This window comes from Hyaena hyaena, unplaced genomic scaffold (assembly GCF_003009895.1).
Source record: "Hyaena hyaena isolate Hyena2069 unplaced genomic scaffold, ASM300989v1 scaffold_2219, whole genome shotgun sequence".
NCBI lineage: Eukaryota > Metazoa > Chordata > Mammalia > Carnivora > Hyaenidae > Hyaena > Hyaena hyaena.
Window position 1 is genome coordinate 35,270 of NW_024082817.1, and position 19,324 is coordinate 54,593.

The 19,324-nt window shown below is 41.7% G+C and overlaps 1 protein-coding gene across 1 annotated transcript in view; it reads right to left on the bottom strand.

The window, feature by feature from the left end:
- Positions 1-4,816: 4,816 nt before the first annotated feature.
- The window catches only part of BTNL9 (butyrophilin like 9), a 21,952-nt gene continuing 7,444 nt past the window's right edge, over positions 4,817-19,324 (bottom strand). The window contains exons 4-10 of the mRNA XM_039225469.1: positions 16,061-16,189; positions 15,847-15,879; positions 15,527-15,547; positions 9,017-9,037; positions 8,759-8,785; positions 6,277-6,303; positions 4,817-5,442 (exon numbers count right to left, since the gene is read on the bottom strand). Coding sequence (XP_039081400.1) covers positions 4,817-5,442; positions 6,277-6,303; positions 8,759-8,785; positions 9,017-9,037; positions 15,527-15,547; positions 15,847-15,879; positions 16,061-16,189 — 884 coding nt within the window. The remainder of the gene's footprint in view (positions 5,443-6,276; positions 6,304-8,758; positions 8,786-9,016; positions 9,038-15,526; positions 15,548-15,846; positions 15,880-16,060; positions 16,190-19,324) is intronic.

Consider the following 19,324-nt stretch of genomic DNA (forward strand, 5'->3'; position numbering starts at 1 on the left):
TTATTTATTTCTAGGAGAGAGAGAGAGACAGTGTGAGCAGGGGAGGGTCAGAGAGAGAGGGAGTCACAGACTGAAACAGGCTCCAGGCTCTGAGCTGGCAGTCAGCACAGAGCCCGACGCGGGGCTCGAACCCACGAACCACGAGGTCATGACCTAAGCGAAAGTCGGACGCTTAACCGACTAAGCCACCCAGGCGCCCCATTGTTGCGCTTTTCAACCCAGGCCAGTCCCAGCCTCCAAATCCCAGGCCAAGCACCCCGCTGAAATTGCCTCAGGCAATCCCCTGGCAACCCCTCAGGGCAATTCCAAGCCTCCTGGCTAGCTCTGGGGGTGGAGCCAGAAGCCGCTGCTTCCTTCTCCTCCAGGTCGGGCTGGGGAGCCTGGGTGGGGCAGGGGCCTTGTCTGCAGGCGCACTGAGCCCGCTGGAGTGAGGAAATCAAGTTCCCTCTGTGTCTCGTCACCCAAAACATGAACTCGTGGTCACATCTGCCAGTTTTTAGCTCTTTGCCTTCCCTCTAGAGCTCCAGCCAGCTAGGAGCACAGACACTGGTGACTGCACGAGGCTCCTCCAGGGGTCCAAGCCTACCAGGAGGGCAATGCTGGTAGGCACGCAGCTTCTCCCAGACAGCCAGTAGCCAGCACAAAGAAGCAAACCTCGAGCGCAGCCCCTCCGGGGCGAGTTGGAGCGTGGGGGCATGGTGCGCAGCTTTTTTGTGCTCAAGGTCTTTCTACGTCCCTAGCAAAGGTTTTTCACCCGAGCGGAGGTTTTTCTGTTTCACTCTCTTTTTCCCCTCTCACTCACCACAGAGGGGGGTCACCCCGTCCCTCCAGTCTCCAATCCAGGCCCGATTTTATCTTCCCCAGTTTGCACTCACGTTAGAAGGCTTTCTCAGTGGAATCTACATCCTTTTTCTCCCAATCTCTTGGGTTTGGTATGGTTTCCTATGGCTTCAGATCTTTTCCGTGTGAGGCATGGGCGCAAGTGCAGGTAGGGCGCTCCCTACTTCTCCGCCATCTTATCCCTCCCTCCCCATTATTTTTCTTAACATTTTAAAAGTTTTAATTATTTTTAAGTTTTTTTAAAGTTTTATTTTTAAGTTTTAATTTAAATCTAGTTAAGTAACCTATAGTGTAATATTAGTTTCAGGTATACATTTTAGTTATTCAAAATTTACCTACAACACTCTATACTCATTACAAGTGCTCTCTTTAATCCTCATCACTTATTTTACCCATCCCCCCATCTCCCCTCTGGTAACCATCAGTTTGTTTTCTATAATTAAGAGTCTGCTTCTTGGTTTGTCTTTCACTCTCTTTTTTACCATTGCTCCTTTGTTTGGATTCTTAATTTCCACATATGAGTGAAATCATATGCTATTTTTATTTCTCTGACTTATTTCACTTAGCATAATATTTTCTAGCCACATCCATATTGTTGCAAATGGCTAGATTTCATTGGTTTTTATGGCTGAATAGTGTTCCATTATTTACCCATTATCTATCTGTCTATCTATCTATCTATCTATTATCTATCTATCTATCTATCTATCTATCATCTATCATCTCTCTCTCTCTTCTTTATCCATTCATCAATCAATGGGCCCCTGCGCTGCTTCCATATCTTGGTTATTGTAATAATGCTGTTATAAACATTAAGGTGCATGTATCCCTTTGAATTAGTTTTCTTTTATTCTTTGAATAAATACGCAGTAGTGTGATTGCTGGATCATAAGGTAGTTCTAGTTTTAATTTTTTGAGGACCTTTCATACTGTTTTCCAGAGTAGCTGCATCAGTTTGCATTCTAACCAACAGTGCAAGAGGGTTCCCACATCCTCCCTGACACCTGTTGTTTCTTGCGTTTTTGATTTTACCTATTCTGACAAGTGTGAGGTGATATCTCATTGTAGTTTTAATTTGGATTTCCATGATGAGGAGTGATGTTGAGCATCTTTTCATCTGTCTTTTTGGCCATCTGGATGAAGACATTAATTGTCTTCTGAACAAGACTATAGTTTTTATTGTAACAGGTAGCCAAGCATATTTTAATAAGCTCAAAAATGAACTTATTTGATTTGTTAGAGAAACAATTGCAATAGATGGCCAAATGCCCTATATAGAATCATATAAAATAAATTGTGTGCTGGTGCTTATGTATTGAGAGCCAGTTGTGGATATTTCTTCCCACATCCATCAATAATGTCACACCAATGGCTTGAAATCAGCCACAGTGGTAGTATTTACACCATGGAAATAAACAAATGCTACAGCCTCTTTTCCAGAAACCCAGTTATTTAGTGCTTATCTGATACCACTGCATTCCTTTATTATTGTCTCTATATGTTACTCTATTGCATTAGGTGTCCTGTCTCTATAGTTTCCTTCAATCTGAAATAATTACTTAGTCTTGCCTTGTTTTTAATGACCTGACATTTTTTAACAGTATCAGCCAGCTTGTCTATTTCTTCATGATTTATGAATTTTGGGGACAAGAATACGTCAAAATTGATGCTGTTGTTTTCTTTTCACTGCTTTGCATCAGGAAACATGGTATAAATTTATGTCATATCTAGTGATGTTAACTCTTGTCACTCTGTTAATGTGGTGTCTCCCTGTCTCCTCTACTGTAAAGTTGATAAGTGTTTTTGTGCTTCTAAATTAATAAGTAATTACTATTTTGTCGGAAATACTTTGAAACTTCTGTTGTAGAGTAGAACTTTCTCTTTCTCCCTATTTGGATATTCATTTATTTATGTCTATCAGTGTAATATACATATGCTTAGATTCCTATTTTTATTTATCTGTAAGGTCCATTAATTACTGTGATGTTCAAATTTGGCTAATGGAATTCCTTTAAGCTGACTTTTCTGTCAAATTGACATCTCCTCTTCATTCTTTGAGTACTTCCTTGCTTTCTAGTACAAGATCTTTCAGGCTAATTCTGGTATATTTTTTTCAACACCAAGCTTTTAATTTTGACATTACATACCTAGAGATCGTATTATATTCCACAAGTTAAGGACTCAGTCCTGTAAGACTGCCTCTTATTTCATATACCCTTGCAAGTCCAGGTTGTTACCCATACTTCTGACAGCTATAAATTGGAGGTCCCCACAACGTTCAGAGGTTTCAGAATTTGCTATAGCACCCCACAGAGCTCAGGAAAACAGTTTACTTACTAGATTACTGGTTTATTATAATCCAGGAACAGCCAAAGGAAGAGACGCAAAAAGCAAGGAATGGGGTAAGGGTGCAAAGCTTCCATGCTTTCTGGGTGCACCACTCTCTCTGCCTCTCCAAGAGTTCACCAATCTGGAAGCTCATTGAACCTGGTCCTTTTGAGTTTATGTAGGCTTCATTACATATACTCTATTAAGTCATTGGCAATACTGGTGATTGCACTTAATCTCCAGTCTCTCTTTACCATCTGAGTTCAGAGGCAGAAGATGGGAGGTGGGTCTAAGTTTTAACCTTTTAATCAGGTTATCAGGTTCCTCTGATAATCTGCCCCATCATTAGGGGGCTTTCCAAAAAGTGCTTGTTATGAATATCAAAAGCCACCCTTATAGCTCTTACCATTTAGGAACTTCTAAGAGTGTTAGGAGCTCTTTGCAAGAGTCTAAGAGGAAGAACAAATATGTAATTTGAATTAATCATAATATCACATCTAGCTTGTGTTTTCCTTGCCTCAGCCCTGGAGTCCACCATTTCTCAAAGGAACCTTAATTTCTTTTAGTGGGAAGCAGTACCAAACACTAAATTCTGGATGGTAGGTGTGTTCACTGGTACTGGAGTGTTATTGTTTCTAAGCTGTCAGACCTGACAGAGCTAGGAACTATATGCATGCAGACACACATCTGTCTATCTATTTATCTATCTATCTATCTACCTACCTATCATCTATCTACTTATCATATGTGTGTGTACCCTATATATCTGTACATAGTAAAAAGCATGAGTTCCCAGAGTTACTCTTTCATTTTCTTCTTTCCTCTTCCTGTATTTTTGAATTTATTTTCTGACTGAGTAACTTCTCAGCACATTTAGAGAATTTTATTTGCTCCTTGTTGATCAATTCTTGTCATTATTCATTTTAATTCTCAAACTGTCCATATCTGTCCAGTGGAGCCTTTCCATCCTAGCTCCTATGTCCCCATCAGTTTCTGAGCAGATTTGAATACAAGATATTCCAGATTCACCTGTACTTTCTCTGCTCCAACCCGGAATCAGCCATTTCTCCAAGTTCATTTCAGTGGGAAACGGCATTTAACACTGGGATCTAAGCCCAATAAGTTAACTCAATGCTTATGAGGTGTCATTGCTTCTAGAATTTTAGAACTAGAAAACATATATAAAGTATAAAAAATATATAAGCTAAACAATACTTCTTATCCAATCCAGTAATGTTTCCTTCCATCTTTCTTCCATTCCAGTTTCTTTCTGGTCTTCCACAGCACATACTGTAGCTACTGACAACATGATTTTATTGTTACTCATTTTCTTAGTTTTACCATACACACAAACAAGCTTTGGAATTGCCTCTTTTTCTTAAAGAAAATCATATATAGGGGTGTGTGTGTGTGTGTATGTGTATATATGTGTATATATATGTGTGTGTATATATGTATATATGTGTATACACACGTATAGGCAAAGGTTCCTCTTTTTGTTCTCTTTCTGCTGTGCTGAGTCTTTAGCCTTTGCTAACATTTTTGTGATGTCAGCCTTTGCTTCCTCCACTGTAGAAGCAGGAAAGCAAATCCCAGCCAGGTATCCAAGAAGCCACTGAAGACCCAGATCTTCAGGCAAGAGAGTGCCTCACCACAGGCCCAGGGTGGGATCTGAAGGTTCATAAGGCTGTAACCAGGTGTCATGGTTATCCTCTTCCAGGCGTCGTGTCCCTCTAATAGGTAATGGGCAGATAGTGAGGGGATCTGAGTGTTCACCACCGTCATGAGCTCTGGGCCGGAAATACGCACAAAGTGTCCCTGAGAAGGTGTCGGTGAAGGTGAAGATGTGGGAGCCATCCGACACATTGAAGAAGGACAGTTTTCCTGCCTCCCAGTCCAGGAAGATGCCCACACGTCGGGGCGGCACGCGCAGAGTGAGGGCAATGCGGTGTGGGTCCAGGACGAAGTACTCACAGTGGTTCCACAGCCCCATCACCCAATAGCCGTTGGCCGGGCTTAAGAGCACAGGCCCCAAGCGTGGCACTGCAGCCAGACACACACCGAGGAACCAGCGGCTGCGCCGTCCCACAAACACTTCCCAGTAGTGGCGGCCAGCCGAGAAGCGCTCACAGCTCAGCACGCACGTCTGCTCAGAGAACCTCTGCGGGTCCCCAGCCACAGAACCGGACACTGCTGCGCAGGAAGACACGCTCTTCCCATCCTCGGAGACCTCCAGGCTGAGGTGCGCTGAGGCCGGATCAAGGGTTAGATCCACTGTGTGGAGGCACGGGGTTAGGGCCTGTGAAGGACAGCTCTGGGCCCTGCCTGTTCCCTTCCCTGACAGGTAAACCGTAGTGCTCCTGGTAATCATTCCCACCCTGAAACCATCCCTGTTTACTGAAGCAGCTTGCAAGTCACTCCTAAACACCTGAAAGCCTTAGGAGGAATCATATTTCTTTCCTGAACTAAAGTTTCTTGAATGCCATACTAGGTGCCATGGAGAGCAGAGATAGATTTGTGGGGATAGAGGCAAGCTCACTTTCCCCACCTCCTGGTCAAGGGGAAGGGGCTCCTGGCTGGTTCAATTCTGGACTGATGTCACCACCCTGTGTGACCTTCAGATAATCATGTGAACTCTGAGTCTCGGTTTTATAACAATATCAGGATTTTAAAGCTGAAAGGGACATCTGAGGTAATCTGGTCCAGTGCCCTACACGCCAACACCTCACTCCTCAAATCACACCCATTTGATAGGTAAGAACCTCAAGGATCTCTTCTTTCAGATGAGAAGTTCTTACAAACAGGCCCTAGCAGCCTTCCTGCCAGATGAAAACAAACCTGACAAAACACAGAAAATGATGTGCTTTTAAAGGAGGAGGTATACGCACACAAAAAAGTGCATGTGTGAGTATAGCCAGATGTGCACATGCAGGCATATCTGCCATGTTGTATACGTGCAAATGTAGGCTTATGCTATGTGTCTGTGTGTGCAGCCTCCATACTTGGCTCTTGGACAGACCTTTCCTCTAATCTCAGATCTCTCCACCTCCTTTCTGTTTAAAATTCTGCCAATCCAATCACAAGTTACAGTCCCTTGACTTCAGTTACCTGCATATTGTTGGGCTGCTCTCCACTCTGAAACCAAGCAGAAAGGAAAACATGTTTAGAGATTTGAGTCAGTAGCTCTGGAATGTTGAGGAAGACTCAAGATGCATTAGGTATGACACAAACCCAATGATCTCCTTCCCACCATGACAGGTAGTTTGAGTCCAGACTGGTCTGGGTTCACCATGGCACTTCTCTGGGAATTGAGAACTGGGCAGGTGTCTGGAGTCAGTGCTGGGTTATATCAAATCTGTATGCAGTCTAACCTTGCACTGAGAAGGAGAGGAAAACAAAGCATGTGGGCAAAGAGAAACAATACAGGTGACTGAGATGCCCTGAAAGTTGCACATGAAGCTTCAGTCTGATCAGCAGGCTCAGTCCAAGGAGACCTGAATGAACATGGCTCCTGTCCTAAAATGTCCTTTAGACATTCTGTCTTCACTACTTTCTGAATATGAACCATTCTGACTGGATTTCTATTTTGTTTTATTTTATTTTGCTTTACAGCAAGAAATCAACAAGTCACAAAATAGCAAAATAGCAGGGCCTTTCAAACCTGGTTTTACATCAGAATAACTAGCAGAACTTTAAAAACATATAGCTCTTGCATTGAATAACTCAATTTTATAAAGATGTTGATGGGCATGGAAGAGGGTACTTGTTGGGATGAGCATTGGGTGTTATATGGAAACCAACTTGACAATAAACTATTTTTTAAAAAATATGTTGATTCGTTCTAAATGTATCCCTAAATTCAAAGCAACCCCATGCAAAACTGCTATTGCTTTTTTAAAAAGATATTTGTAAATTTATCCTAAAATTTAAAATGGACCTAAAAATGTCATTAACTTTTAAAAGGAAGCAGAAATAGAGGATAACTTGTACTTTGGGGTACCATAGAAGCCATAGTAGTGAAAACAATAAAGTAATAGGTGGTCAAAATATAGACCTATCTACACATGGGAACCAAATATGAACTAAGGGCAATACCCATATAAATGGCGGGTTTCAGGGATGGTGTGGTAGATGGCACTGGGAAAACTGGCTCACTACATGAAGAGAAATAGCTGGATTCTCACCTCACACCAAATTAAATGGCAACATTCAGAGAGATCAAAGACATACACATAACACATATTAAGTGAATAAAAGAAAGTGAAAGAGAGTATCTTCATGACTTAAGTGTGAGGAAGGTTTTCTTCAATAGAATTTCAAAAACACCTGCTATAAGGTAAAAATTTGATGAATATATATCTGCATAAAGATATTAATCCCTCACTGGTATTAAACATTGTAAATTCCTTCTTCTAGTTTGTCACCTATCAGCTATGTTCATGGTTTCCTACTGAAAAGAAATCATTAACTTTTATAAAATCGAATTCATCAAATTTTTATCTTATGACTTGAGTTTTTGAAACTTTGTTGGTGATATGTGTACATATGTACACATGTCCCCTTGAATCAATAAAAGAAAGATAACAACCTCATACTAAAAGTAGCCAAAGAACATGAACTGGCAATATTCAAAAGAGGAAGCCCCAAAAGTCATCTAGCATATGAAGATATGCCCAAACTTCTTAGTGTCCAGAGGAGGACAGACTGAAAGAACAATGAGCAATCACTCATCTCCATTGACAGGCTAACTCAGAATGCTGACTCATATGGGATGTAAGCATGTGGAAACTCCATGCACAGCCAATGGCAGGATGCTGACACTGCCCTTGGGGGAATCCCTCTACCCCCCATTACTGGTCTCCATGGACCAGCAATTCCCTTCCTGGGCATACATCTCAGAGAAATATCCACATAAAACTGGAAGGCAACACATTTGAAGCTATTCATTCAGCAATATATGTGGTGGTATGGAGTTAGAGGCAGGCTGGATGTCTGTTCCAAGAAGGTGGCTGGCTAAAATGGAGTACTTTGCAGCAAGGAGACACAGACCAGATGTGGTGGCAAGGATGGGTATTAAAACACAGTTATGAGAGAAAAAAGCAAGTAACAGCACAAGACTGTAAGCATAATTTATATAAACTAAAGTGTTTGTGCAGAAAACAGAAATTCACCTTTTGCAAGAATACATACAAAATAAAGCTACACATTAGACAGTTTGCTTTATGTGGGGAATGGAAGAAGGTATAGGGGAAAATATTTACCTAAAGGGCAACATGCCACTCTAGACCCAAGAGTCACAGTCTTTGAGGGTTGGTGCCAGGATCTAGATGATTCTGACGTGCAACCATAATTTCCAACAATGGTTTACAATATAATATAATATAATTATATTGTATTATACACCTCAGTAAAATATAAAGGTAAATAGAAAAGAAAAAAATAGAATGTAACTTCTATTAAGTGATATACATAAATCCACGCCATGTGCCTGTGGAAGAAACCAGAATGAAGCATGGTTGATTAGTCAAAGTGAGTGAGTGGGATGATGAGATGTAAAGTTGACAGTGGGAGAGAGACATGCTTCACTCACCAGCCTGGCCTTCAGCCCTTCTCCAGTCTGAAGTAGCCATGGAAAAATGGAATTAGAACACCAGGTCAGTACTGCTTTCCTGCTCACACATTGCATTTTGCACACACCCCTGCCCTTCTCCCTTTTCTCCTGACACCCACATGACTATAAGCATTCCAACCTGGGCATCATAGTTGGTTGAGATATGAGAAGAACATACATGGAAAATCAGATGCTAAAAGATAGACAAGAAGAAATAATCCAAAAGGGGTCACTTACCAAGTTCTGTCTGAAGCTTCCCTGTAAGTAAAACACACATAGAAAACATCAGTCTTTGGGTAAGAGGAACTACCTTCCCTAGGAAGTTAGGCCACTGGAAAGAGGTTTCTTAGTCTTAAGCCACCACTCACCATAACTCATTTTAGTCTCTGTAACATCAATCTGCAGAGTTCTTATGTCTCACCCTATTCCTTCCTCTAAGGCAGAAATCTGCACAAAGATGGAAAAGGAAAACAAGTCCTGATATTAAGAGGCTTATTTCCAGGGCTCATTTTTTATTTGAAAAACTACTGCTCATTTGCCCTGAAATCAGAAACTATTCCTAGGGAAGATGTCCTTCATAAGTCCAAGCACTGAGCCCAGCCTGCATGAGCCTCAGGGTCACTTACTGGGAACACTATTTAAAAGACTGAGAAGACAGACACGCTATGGAGGATTCCAGAGGACTATGTGCCACGTCCACTCAGACAAGAACCTGGTCTCCTCAGGACCCACGTGGAAGGAGCAGTTTGAGTGTTTATTGGATTTGTCTGTGCGTTTGTGTACCGTTGTTCCCTGTGTGTTTGTCTGTCTGTATTCTTTTCCAGGGCTACCTCAAGAAACAAGCCAAAGTACACATGGTGGAGAGTCCCAAATACCACTACAAGTAGGGAAACAAAATAACCAGTCTCAACAAGAGAAACCAAGAGACACCATTGAAAGAACGCTTCCTGAACAGACAGGCCTTGGACAGTCAAAGAGCCCTCTTTAATACACAACACCTGCAGGGGAAGAGTGCATAACAAGTTTTTATAATTAACAAGAGATAGAAAGCTAACCAAAATGATGAAATGGAAGAACTCTCCTCCAAAGAAATTCCAGGAAGAAATGACAGCTACAGAACTGCTCAAAACAGATATAAGCAACATAACTGAACAAGACTTTAGAACAATAGTCATAAGATTAATCGCTGGGCTTGAAAAAGGCATGGAAGACATCAGAGAAACTATTGCTACAAACACTATGGATACTATAAACTAAAAGTGCTATAAATGAGATACATAATAAAATGGAGGTATCCAATGCACGGATTAAAGTGGCAGAAAGGAGAACAAGTGATTTAAAAGAAACAATTACAGAAAGAGAGGAAGCTGAGAAAAAGAGAGATAAACTGATCCAGGAACATGAAAGGAGAATTCGAGAGCACAGCAGTACAATCAAACAGAACAATATTCGTATCATAGGAATTTCAAAAGAGGGAGAGAGAAGGAAAGGTGCTGAAGGAGTCCTGGAACAAATTACAGCAGAGAGCTCCTCCAACATGGGGAGGGAAGTAGACGTTGAAGTTTAAGAGGCACAGAGAACTGTCCTCAGATGTAACTTGAATCGAACTTCTGCACGACATATTATAGTGAAATTGGCAAAATATAAGGACAAAGAGAGAATTCTGAAAGCAGCGAGGGAGAAAAGGGCCCTAACATACAAAGGGAAATCTATCAGAGTGGTGACAGACCTATCTACTGAAACTTGGCAAGCCAGAAAGGAATGGCAGGAGACTTCAATGTGATGAACAGAAAAAATATGCAGCCAAGAATCCTCTATCCAGCAAGCCTGTCATTCAGAATAGAAGGAGAGATAAAAAGTCTTTCCAAATAAACAAAAATTGAAAGAATCTGTCACCACTAAACCATCCCTACAAGAAATCCTGAGAGGGTCTCTCTGAGGGAAATGTTGCAAGGAACGCAAGATACCAGATACAACACCACAAGCATGAATCCCCAAAACGACACAATGACTCTAAACTAATATGTTTCAATAACAACACTAAATGTAAAGGGGCTGAATACTCCAATGAAAAGACACGGGGTGGCAGAATGGATAAAAAAACAAAATCTATCTGTTTGCTGTCTACAAGAAACTCATTTTAGACTTGAGGACACCAGCAAATTGAAAGTAAGGGGATGGAGACATATCTATCATGCTACTGAAAATCAAAAGAAAGCTGGAGTAGCTATACTTATATAAGACAAACTGGACTTTGAAGTAAAGGCAGTAACAAGGGATGAAGACTGGCATTATATAATAATTATAGGGTCTATCCATCAGGAAGAACTAACAATTATAATTGTCTACACACCGAATATGGGAGCACTTAAATATATAAAATAATTAATCAAAAACAGAAACAGTCTTATGGGTAAGAATGTGCTAATAGCAGGGGACTTCAATACTACACTTACAGCAATGGATAGATCAACTAGACAGAAAATCACTAAAGAAACAATGGACTTGAATGACACATTGGACCAGATGGACTTGATAGATATATTTAGAACTCTACATCCTGAGGCCATGGAATTCACCTTCTTCTCAAGCGCGCATGGCACATTCTCCAAGGTAGATCACATAAAGCAGCCTTCATTAAATATAAAAGAATTGAGATCATACCATGCATATTTTCAGATCACAATGCTATGAAACTTGAAGTAAACCACAGAAGAAGAAGTCTGGAAAACCTCCAAAAACATGGACGTTAAAGAACACCCTACTAAAGAACGAATGGGCCAATCAGGCAATTAGAGAAGGAATTAAAAAATATATGGAAACAAATAAAAATGAAAATACAACAATCCAAATTCTATGGGATGCAGCGAAGGCAGTCCTAAGAGGAAAGTCCATTGCACTCCAGGTCTATTTCAAGAAATTAAAAAAGTGCAAGTGCAAATTCTAACAGCGCACATAAAGGAACTAGAGGCAGAGCAACAGGAGCACCCCAACTCAGGAGGAGAAGAGAAATAATAAAAATCAGGGCAGAAATAAACAATATAGAAACCAAAGAAACAGTTGAACAGATAATTGAAAACAAGAGTTGGTTTTTTGAAAAAATAAACAAAATTGACAAACCACTAGCCAGGCTTCTCAAAAAGAAAAGAGAGAGCACCCAAATAGACAAAATCATGAATGAAAATGGACTTATTACAAGCAACCACTCAAAAATACAAGCAATTATCAAGGAATACTATGAAAAATTATAAACCAACAAATTGGACAACATAGAAGAAATGGACAAATTCCTAAACATACACTCACTGCCACAATTCATACGGGAAGAAATAGAAAATCTGAACAGACCTATAAGCAGTGAAGAAATGGAATCTTCCCAAAAATCTTATCAAAAATCTCCCAACAAATAAGAGCCCTGGATCTGATGGCTTCCCTGGGGAATTCTACCAGATGTTTAAAACAGAATTAATACCAATTCTCTTCAAGCTATTCCAAAAAATAGAAATCGAAGGAAAACTCGTGGACTCATTTTATGAAGCCTGCATCACTCTGATTCCCAAGCCAGACAGAGATCCAGCAAAAAAAGAGAACTACAGGCCAATATCCTTCGTGAATACGGATGCGAAAATCCTCAACAAGATCCTTGCAAATCGAATCCAGCAGCACATAAAAAGAATCATTCACCAAGATCAAGTGGGATTCATTCCTGGGTTACAGGGCTGCTTCAACATTCACAAATCAATCAATGTGATACACCACTTCAACAAAAGAAAGATAAAAACCATATGATCCTGTCAATAGATGCAGAAAAAGCATTTGACAAAATACAGCATCCCTTCTTAATAAAGACTCTAGAGAAAGTCGGGATAGAAGGAACCTACTTAAACATCATAAAAGCCATCTATGAGAAGCCTTCAGCTAACATCATCCTCAACAGGGAAAAACGGAGAGCTTTCCCCCTGAGATCAGGAACACGGCAAGGATGTCCACTCTCACCACTGTTGTTTAACATAGTGCTGGAAGTCCTAGCATCAGCTATCAGATAACAAAAGGAAATCAAAGGCATCAGAATTGGCAAAGAGGAAGTCAAACTTTCACTTTTCGCAGACGACATGATACTTTGCATAGAAAACCTGATAGACTCCACCAGAAGCCTACTAGAAATGATCCAAGAATTCAGTAAAGTTCCAGAGTACAAAATAAACGTAAAGAACTCGGTTGCATACTTATACACCAATAATGAAGCAACAGAAAGAGAAATCAAGAGGCTGATCCCATTCACAATTGCACAAAAAACCATAAAATACCTAGGAATAAACCTAACCAAGGATACAAGAGGTCTGTATGTTGAAAACATTAGAAAACTTATGAAAGAAATTGAAGAAGGCACAAAGAAATGGAAAAACATTCTGTGCTCATGGATAGGAAGAATATATATGGTTAAATTGTCATTACTACCCAAAGCAATCTACACATTCAATGCAATTCCAATCAAAATTGCACCAGCATACTTCTCAAAACTAGAACAAACTATCCTAAAATTAGTATGGAAGCACCAAAGACCCCAAATAGCCAAAGTAATATTGAAGAATAAAACCAAAACAAGAGGTATCACCATCCCGGACTTTAGCCTCTACTACAAAGCTGTCATCATCAAGACAGTATGGTACTGGCAGAAAAACAGACACATAGACCAATGGAACAGAATTGAGAACTCAGAGCTGGACCCATAGGTATACAGTCAACTAATCTTTCACAAAGCAGGAAAGAATACCCAATGGAAAAAGGACAGCCTCTTTAACAGATGGTGCTGGGAGAACTGGACAGCAACAGGCATAAGATTGAAACAGGATAAATTTCTCACACCATACACCAAAATAAACTCAAAAGTGATAAAGGACCTGAACGTGAGAGGAAACAATCAACACCCTAGAGGAGAAAGCAGGAAATAACCTTGACCTCCACCGCAGCAATTTCTTACTTGACACATCCCTAAAAGCAAGGGAAACAAGAGCAAAAATAAACTATTGGGACCTCATCGAGATGAAAAGCTTCTGCACGGCAAAGGAAACAATCAATAAAACCAATAGGCAACCAAATGAATGGGAAAAGATAGTTGCAAATCACATATCAGATAAAGGGTTAATATCCAAAATCTATAAGGAACTCACCAAACTCCACACCCGAAAAACAAACCGCCCAGTTAAGAAATGGGCAGAAGATATGAACAGACACTTTTCCAAAGAGGACATCCAGATGGCCAACAGACACATGAAACGATGCTCAGCATCCCTCCTCATCAGGGAAATACAAATCAAAATCACACTTAGATACTACCTCATGCCAGTCACAGTGGCTAAAATGAGGAAATCAGAGGACTCTAGATGGTGGCGAGGATGTGGAGAAATGGGCACTCTCCTACACTGTTGGTGGGAATGTAAACTGGTACAGTCTCTCTGGAAAACAGTGTGGAGGTTCCTCAGGAAATTAACAATAGAACTCCCCTATGACCCAGCAATAGCACTGCTAGGAATTTATCCAAGGGATAGAGAAATGCTGATGCTTAGGAGCATATATACCACAATGTTCATAGCAGCCCTCTCAACAATAGCCAAAATATGGAAAGAGCCTAAGTGTCCATCAACGGACGAACGGACCAAGAAGATGTGGTTTATCTATACGATGGAATACTACATGGCAATGAGAAAATGAAATTTGGTCATGTGTAGCAACCTGGACGGACCTTGACGGTGTTATGCTGAGCACAATAAGTCAGGCAGAGAAGGACAGCTACCATATGATTGCACATATAGGAGGATTAGGAGGAATTTAAGGGAGGACCGTGGGGGAGAAGAAGGGGGAAAACGGGGTGAGAGGGAGGGAGGCAAACCATGAGAAACTCTTGAATGCTGAGAACAAACTAAGGGATGATGGGGTGGAGGGGAGGGGAAGGGGGGTGATGGGCATGGAGGAGGGCACTTGTAGGGATGAGCACTGGGTGTTATGGAAACCAACTTGACAATAAACTATTTGAAAAAAAAAGACAAAAAACTACTACAAAATAAATTAAAAAAAATAAAGAAGTAAATTCTCCTAGGAAAGGCAACTCTATATACTAATTTAGACCATGTTGTTAATTACTTATTATAGTTGCCCTTCCACAGGACTAGGTGGACTACAACACAAGATTCCCAAACTGATAATTTCGTCTGGAGTTTTATTACAACATGCAAGGTGGTTCTTGAGGTCTTCCTCCCCTCCCCTCACACCCATGGTGGCCTTCTCCTCCATTTCCCCTTCCTTTGAATTCACTCTCCCTTCCTCTGGTCAGGCACACAGCCCATGGTACTGAGTCCCCTGGGGAGAAAAGTGAACTTGATAAATTACTCACACTCCCATTCAAATTAAACGTGCCTCCCTTCCCAGTGGCATTTTCATTAGAAAGAGAAAGATATCTGAGGAAGATGAACGTTAAATGGTGGAAATGTAACCTAATCCCATAATTTTCAGAAGAGGGGCTGGCAGGGTTTGTCTGGGGGTCTGGTATCAGACCTACTTCACTGTTGCCATATGAGTTATTTGGGAGTGGAGAGGTGGGAGGCGCAGAAGGATAGATTTAGAATTAGATTGTTGCCATCCATCACTTTCCACAGGGAGCCAGAAACTACTGAACACCTTCCACCCCGCATGCATCGGGTTAGTCCACTAGTTGGTAATCTCACTGAGGGCGTGGTACCCAGAACTTACCCAGCTCTGCTGTGAGTCTCCCTGGAGAAGAAACGAAGAAAAAAGAAAAATCTCAATTGATGTACACTAAGGCTTCTCTTCCCTAAAGTGCACAGACACGGCCCAATGCGTTTTGAGGAACCAGGATGGACTACACACGAGGGAGGAGCGGGCTCCGTGGCAGGGGAAGTGGGAAAGCAAACATCTGTCACGGCGTTTCTGTCTCGATTCCAAGCGCCCCGGGTTTGAAGTACTCGCCTTCCTGAACCAGCAAATTCCCCTTCTCCCCACCACCTTCTGTTAGGGGTGTGGGCAAAGAGCAAGCCTCTTTCCTTGCTTACCTTTGTCCTTCTCAGCCTGCTCCTTCAACTTTTCTGAATGGAGGAAGGAAGGGGAGTGCACTTGAGGGTGCACACTCACCTGCTATTTCCATGTGCCACCCCAGACTCGCGTTTCCGCAAGACCGCACCTGTGCGGTGCCCTCTCCGCGGGCCTCCTCCACCACTTCCCAGCAAAGCCTGCACCTGATGGGAGGCCCCCCAGCCTGCCCCGTACCTTGGGACCTCCGTTGCTTCTGAAAGAAGTACAGCGCCAGCGTTGAAAGGAGAGCCAGGAGGAGTGGCAGTCCCACCAGAGCCCCGAAGAAAGCTCTTTTCCAGGGAGAGGTTCCGGGTAAAAATGCGTCTGGAAAACACCCCAGAGGGAGTTGTTTCTCTTTAGGCACCACTAAACGCTAAGTGAGAAGACTATTCTGGACCCAGAGTGCCGGAATCCTTCCAAGTTGGCAGGCCTTAAATCTTCTGGGCAACGCCATCGCAATCTGTAAAATGGGCATGAGAGCTGCCGCTCACTATGCTCTTCTCTGGGTAGGACCCTGAGGAATAGTGGCAAGCTCGAACTTGCTTAGCGGAAAAGGGAAATGGAAGGATGTGGAAGGGAGGGGCTGATGGACCCCACGTACTCCCCCAGCTTAGAATTTTTGTGACCATGGCTCTGTCTTCTCTCTACTCCCCACAATTGCCCTATATCTGAAGAACACGAAAATCCAAGGTGTTGGTATCTGAAAAACATTGAAATATTGCTCTCTGCCGCTAGGGTCACCTCCACAAGTCATTTCATTTTGCTAGCTTCTTACCAACACTTGCTGTAACTTCTCATTACACCTCCTGAAGAATTGTTAGCCAAAGCACTAAAGGGTTGACTGCCAGCTCCCCCTTGTCCTCCCCAGGCTCACTAAGGAGGTTCTGCCCTGAAGTAAGACGTGGCCCAGGCCCACGCAGATGGTAAAGAGATGCAAAATGGAAGGTAACCCTTTAGAAATTCTTGTGGCAATTTAATGGAATAATTTGGTGTCTGTTAAAGATAATAATTTTTCAAGTGATGGTTTTAGTTCAGTGGTCTTTTTAAAAATACATTTTTCTTTTTTTAATTGTGGTAAAATATATAACATAAAATGTACCATCTTAACCATTTTTAAGGGTACAATTCCGTGGCATTAAGTTACTTTCACATTGTTCATCATCACCATCCCAAAGTGAAATTCTACCCACTAAACAGTAACTCCCCATTTTCCAGCCACCCTGAGTGGGGGAGGGGTGGAGAGAGAGGGAGACACAGAATATGAAGCAGGCTCCAGGCTCTGAGATGTCAGCACAGAGCTTGATGTGGGGCTTGAATCCACAGGCCCTGAGGTCATGACCTGAGCCGAAGTCATGCTTGACAGATTGAGTCACCCAGGGGCCCAAATTTTGCAAATTTAATTACAGTATTTCTTGATGTGGATTTGCTTTTGTTAATTTTGATGGGAGTTGTCTGTACCTCCTGAATCTGGATATCTGTTTCCTTCCCCATACTAGGGACATTTTCAGCTATTATTTCTACAAATAAATTTTCTGCCCCCCTTTCTCTTACTTCTTCTGGGACTCCTATAATATGAATGATATTACATTTCATGGAATTACTGAGTTCCCTAAGTCTATTCTCATTTTGCATAATTCTTTCCTGTCTCTTTTGTTCATCATGATTGCTCTCCATTACTGTCCTGTAGGTCATTAATACATTCCTCTGCTTCTTACAGCCTGCTATTCATTCATTCAAGCATGTTTTCATTTAATTTATTGTGACCTTTATCTCTGTTATATTTTTCCTTATGTCTCTGTTAAGGGTCTTAGTAATGTCCTCCAGTCTTTTCTCAAGTCCAGTGATTATCCTTATGATTATTGCTTTAATTTATCCATCAGGTATGTTACTTATTTCTGTTTCATTTAGATCTCTTTGTGATAATTTTCTCCGTCATTTTGTCTGCTTCTCTGTGTTAGGAAAGTTAGTTATGTTTTCTGCTTTTGAAAATGACTTTATGAAAAGTAGATCCTAGAAGTGCCCTGCAGTACAGTGTCCCCTGTTTATCAGGAACAGGAACTTCAGAAAGCTGCCCTACATGTTTTGCTTTTGCCTTGTTGTTACATTTGAGTCAGTTTTCTTTTCAATGTAGTTGTCTGCCCTCACTCTTTTCCTGTTGTGGGCTCTGCTTGCTCTCTGTGATGTTAGTGGGACCTAGGCATGCTAGTTGTGATGGACACTTATGAGTGTGGTGGGGTTGTTAGCAATATTTGCCTTGGGCACTTCTCCTATGCCAGATTCCTGAAGCACTTTGACAACTGGAGGATTGCACAAGGCTGATAGGGGAATGAGGCTGGTCATAGCACTCAATGGTGGCTGAGTGTGGCTGGGTCTGACACGTGATGGTGGCTGGTGGTGCATGGCTGGGCACTGCACTGCAGCTGAGCAGGATATGCTGTGGAACCGTGCACCTGTCAGCTGGGTGGGATGCATGTGCAGCTTTAGCAAATTTCTCCCTGAACTCTGGGTCAAGACTACAAGTATCTGTGCAGCCCCAACTCCCACAAATGGCTCTGTGTTAATGCTGGGAGATGGAGGAGGAAAATGTGCCTGCTAGCTCCCTAATTTTTAGAGAATTCCATCGATACTCTCTGAAATCACTACAAACAGATATGACTCCTGTTTACCCCAGCTTTGTGTAAACTGCCTTTTTAAATTATTGCTTCTGTACTGATGGGTGTGGGGGGGGAGGAGAGAGATGGGCATGGAGGAGGGCACTTTTGGGGATGAGCACTGGGTGTTATATGGAAACCAACTTGACAGTAAACTATTTGTAAAAAAATATAATAAAGGTAAATTCTGGCTGCAAAAAAAAAATTTCTTCTGTGTGCAGGCTGCTGTCTTTTTAAGTGACCCAGCTGTCACACACACTCCCAGCTCACCCAGTGCTGAATCAGCTGACTTTTAAAGCTTCAGGCTCCAAGTCCCACTGTTTTTACAAACTCACAGAATTCAGCCCCTCCAGTTTTTTTTTAACATTAACAAAATGTTTTAATTGTTTTTTTTTACAGGTTTATAGGGATTATTTATTTATTTATTTAAGGTTTAATTTTTTTTTACAAATAGTTTATTGTCAAATTAGTTTCCACATAACACCCAATGCTCATCCCCACAAGTCCCCTCTTCCATGCCCATCCCCCCTTCCCCCAAAATCCATCAGTTCTCAGTTTTTGTCAGCATTCAAGAGTCTCTCATGGTTTGCCTCTCTCCCTTTCCCCCACCATTTCCCCCCTTCTTCTCCCCCTTGGTCCTCTGTTAAGTTCCTCCTAATCCTCCTATACGTGCAAACATATGACATTTGTCCTTCTCTGCCTGACTTATTTCACTCAGCATAATACCCTCAAGGTCCATCCATGTTGCTACACATGGCCAGATTTCATTGTTTCTCATTGCCATGTAGTATTCCATGGTATAAATAAA